This window comes from Triticum aestivum, chromosome 1A, assembly GCF_018294505.1.
Source record: "Triticum aestivum cultivar Chinese Spring chromosome 1A, IWGSC CS RefSeq v2.1, whole genome shotgun sequence".
NCBI classification, from domain to species: Eukaryota; Viridiplantae; Streptophyta; class Magnoliopsida; order Poales; family Poaceae; genus Triticum; species Triticum aestivum.
Genome location: NC_057794.1, coordinates 31,923,331 through 31,926,700, shown reverse-complemented (window position 1 = coordinate 31,926,700; position 3,370 = coordinate 31,923,331). Strand labels below are relative to the sequence as shown.

General features: G+C 51.6%; 1 protein-coding gene across 1 annotated transcript; it reads right to left on the bottom strand.

Moving 5' to 3' along the window:
• Positions 1-1,120: 1,120 nt before the first annotated feature.
• Positions 1,121-2,797, bottom strand: LOC123080892 (UDP-glycosyltransferase 83A1-like). Its single transcript, XM_044503861.1, has 2 exons — positions 2,162-2,797; positions 1,121-2,091 (listed from the first exon to the last, which is right to left on the bottom strand). The coding sequence occupies exons 1-2, from the start codon at positions 2,670-2,672 to the stop codon at positions 1,121-1,123; spliced, it is 1,482 nt and encodes a 493-aa protein (XP_044359796.1). The 5' UTR covers positions 2,673-2,797.
• Positions 2,798-3,370: the final 573 nt, after the last annotated feature.

Genomic DNA, 3,370 nt, shown 5'->3' with positions numbered 1-3,370 from the left:
TACAACGGAATAAATACGAAGGGGTACATGACTTATATTATAAGTCTAACAGTAACTATCTGTGAGGGCTATCATGGGCTCCATCTGCGCCCTATTGCCGGCCCTCGATGCGGCACCCCAGCCTCCCTATAGACGACCGGAAGCTTGCAGTAGCAGGAGCAGCAGCATCTCCGACTCATTCCTGACGAGCTGCAGGTCTTAGACAAGGTCCAAGGTATGCCCTCCCCTCCTTCCTTCCCCTTCCTGTCAAGTTCTTGTGAAAAGCAATCTTGATCGAGAATAAATCTGCTTATTTAATGACTACCACTTCACATTGATTTCAACATGGGTAGTTTGTCGTATCTTTACTGTTTTAGTAGTTCACTACTGGAAAAAACCACGGATTTGGAAAAGAGTTGCGGACTTAAAAAGTTCATTCATTTTGAAAAAAAGTTTGTGGATTTCAAAAATATTCACAGATTTGGAAAGGATTTGTGTATTTTAAAAGTTTCATGAATTTAAAATTAATTTTAGGATGTAAAAGAAGTTCATGAATTTATGAATATATCATGAATTTGAAAAAAAAATTCAAAAATTAAGAGAAGAAAAAAGAAGAAAAAGAAAAAAATAGAATAAAAGCTGTTCTAAAATAAACCACAGAAAAAACCGCACCAAAAAACTGGGGGAACCTTCCAAAAACCAGCGGAAAAAGATTCCACATGGGCCGGCTCACTACGCAAGCGGTCAGGTGGTGTGTGCGCTGTGTACCGTTACAGTGCTTTAAGCGTAGAATAGGAAGTGGCTGACATCCTGCCTCCGTTTAGTTCCTGACAAGGCCTCGTCGCGGCCTCCCTGTCTTGGCCTTGGGGCTACACTGCTGCTCCTCATCATGTTATCTACGGACGCATCCAAAATTCTCAGGTATTATCTCTGTAACTTTTTCTAAGATGTGTTTAGAGTCTGACAGTGTCGAAAAACGTCTTATATTCCATCCATCCAGATCCATTTCTGCGACAAAGTAATTCGGGACGGAACAGAAAAGCAGCAAATATAGAGGCTAATGGTTATGGTCGAACTTTTTATTCTGTTTGGGAATGCAAAATTGCACACACTACCACACGTACAATCGAGCACCAGATGATCATGCCTTCATACCCTCCGCAAGAGAGTGGAAGTTTCCATGTGAGGAGCCCCCGTCCTGAACACTCTCAGGCGCTGCATTCTTCATGGCCTCCGCAAAAGCATCGAAGTTTCCATGTGAGGAGCCACCTTCCTGAATGCTCTCGTGTGCGCCCTTCTTCATGGCCTCCACCCTCTCCCTCATGCCGGGGTCCCCCATCAGCTCCTCCACCCTGCCGGCGATGTGCTCCTTGGTTATGACTCCCGACTCGTTGGCGACGGCCTTGAGGCCGACCTTCCACACATCGGAGATGTACACCTGGTTAACGAACTGGTCGGCGAAGTAGGGCCAGGCGAGGAACGGCACGCCGTTCCGAACGCCCTCCATGGTGGAGTTCCACCCGCAGTGCGACACGAAGCACGCCACCGCGGGGTGCGCCAGCACGCGCTGCTGCGGCGACCAGGAGACGAGCTTGCCCTGGCCACCGGGGCCGCACACCCGGTCCAGGTAGCCTTCCGGGTAGTCGTGCACTGCGCCGTGCCCAATGTCCGGGCGCACGACCCACAGGAATGGCCTGCCGGAGAGCTCCAGCCCCAACGCGAGCTCCTCGAACTGGCGCCGGTTAAACATGGTGAAGCTGCCGAAGGCCACGTACACTACGGATCTCTCTGGCTGCGCGTCGAGCCAGGACATGCACTCGTCGTCCTCCGGCTGCCAGAAGTGGCCGACGGCCTTGCCGCTGCGCTCGCCGGTGAGGAGCGGGCCAACGGGGAGGACGTTGGGGAAGAGTTTGAAAGATGCCGGCTCCGCGTCCTGGAAGGAGTTGCAGATGACGAAGTCGCACTGCTCCATTGCGCGGACGCCGTCACAAAGGAGCCGGTAGAGGGTCGCCTGCTGGTCGTGGTCGCCGATGCAGTTCCATGCGAGGTGGGCGCTGTGCATGAGAGGCATGTCGGGGCTCAGCTGGAATGTTCCTTCACCCACTGTAGACCCTGCATGCAAATACGAACTGGTCAGTAAATAATGTAAGAGAAGTCAAATAAGTTGCTCGATCAGCTATACCATCTTCCGCATCGATGATGTTGTCCTCAATCAGCTTAGGAAAGCTCAGCAAGGTGACCATGACGGCGGCTGACGCCGGCCAAACGGCCCCCACCCGGATCCCGGTCCTCCGAGCAATGTCCACCGCCCAATACCCGACGTTGTAGTCCGTGACCATGCAGGTGATCTTGCCCGGGCACGCGCCGTCCAGCACCGCCGCCTCGCCGCTCCGGAGAATGAGCTCCTCCACCCGCGGCGCCATGAACTCCGCCATGAGTATGGTCAACTTCACCAGCTGGTTCCGGTCCTCCCCGGGGGCCATGCCATCCGGCACCGCCACGAGCCGGATCCGGCCCAGGCCGCTGCCGGCGCCGTTCGACATGGAGGCGACGACACGGGCGTGGTTGAACTCGGTGTTGACGAAGGTGACGTTGAAGCCCCTGTCGGCCAGCGCGTGCGCGACCTCCATGAGCGGGATGACGTGGCCCTGTGCCGGGTAGGGGATGACGATCGCGTGCGGTGGACACGCCATTGACCTAAATAACTGAGATTCACGCCCCGGTGATTCCAGGTTAGTAGCTGTCGATGCTGTGTGGTTGTTATATCACCCGAATGAGTGACCAGCAGAATTTATAGTGAGATGCTAAGTGTGGAGACACGCACCAAGAGCCACGAAGAAGGTATAATTCTTGTTGCTCCAGCGACTAATCTCGTTCTTGGATCTTCTAAAAAATTGAGCCGGTTCTTGTTGGGGTTTGCACAGCAAGAAGAATAGTTAGGGTCTGGCATTGTGCTTGTATTTTATGATCAGGCATTGTACTTGCATTTGATTCGTTGGAGAGTTTCTTGTGACTGTCGAGGCATAGTTTTTTAGAAGCATAGGAGATAAACACATTTGGCAACTCGACAACTGAGGTGCTGTTCAGTGGCTCTACTAGAAGCTAGTTCTTTTACCAAGTCTTCACGAGGATAGTTTGCTGCATATATGCCAAGTAAGAAGCAACAATAACTTCGCCCAAGATGACGTAATGGAACCTGGCTCCCAGCTGGGAGCCTGGGAGGCGTATGGAACAAAAGGAATCTATTTTTTTGTCCCATCTTTTGTCATTTTTGACAGGGATTACCTCATTTAAGCAATTTATATCAATTTTACCCCATTTAAAGCTGTGTACCACATTTTATCTGTTTTATTTTTTGAGCATTTCAGGTACTTCTACCTACGCCGCGCAA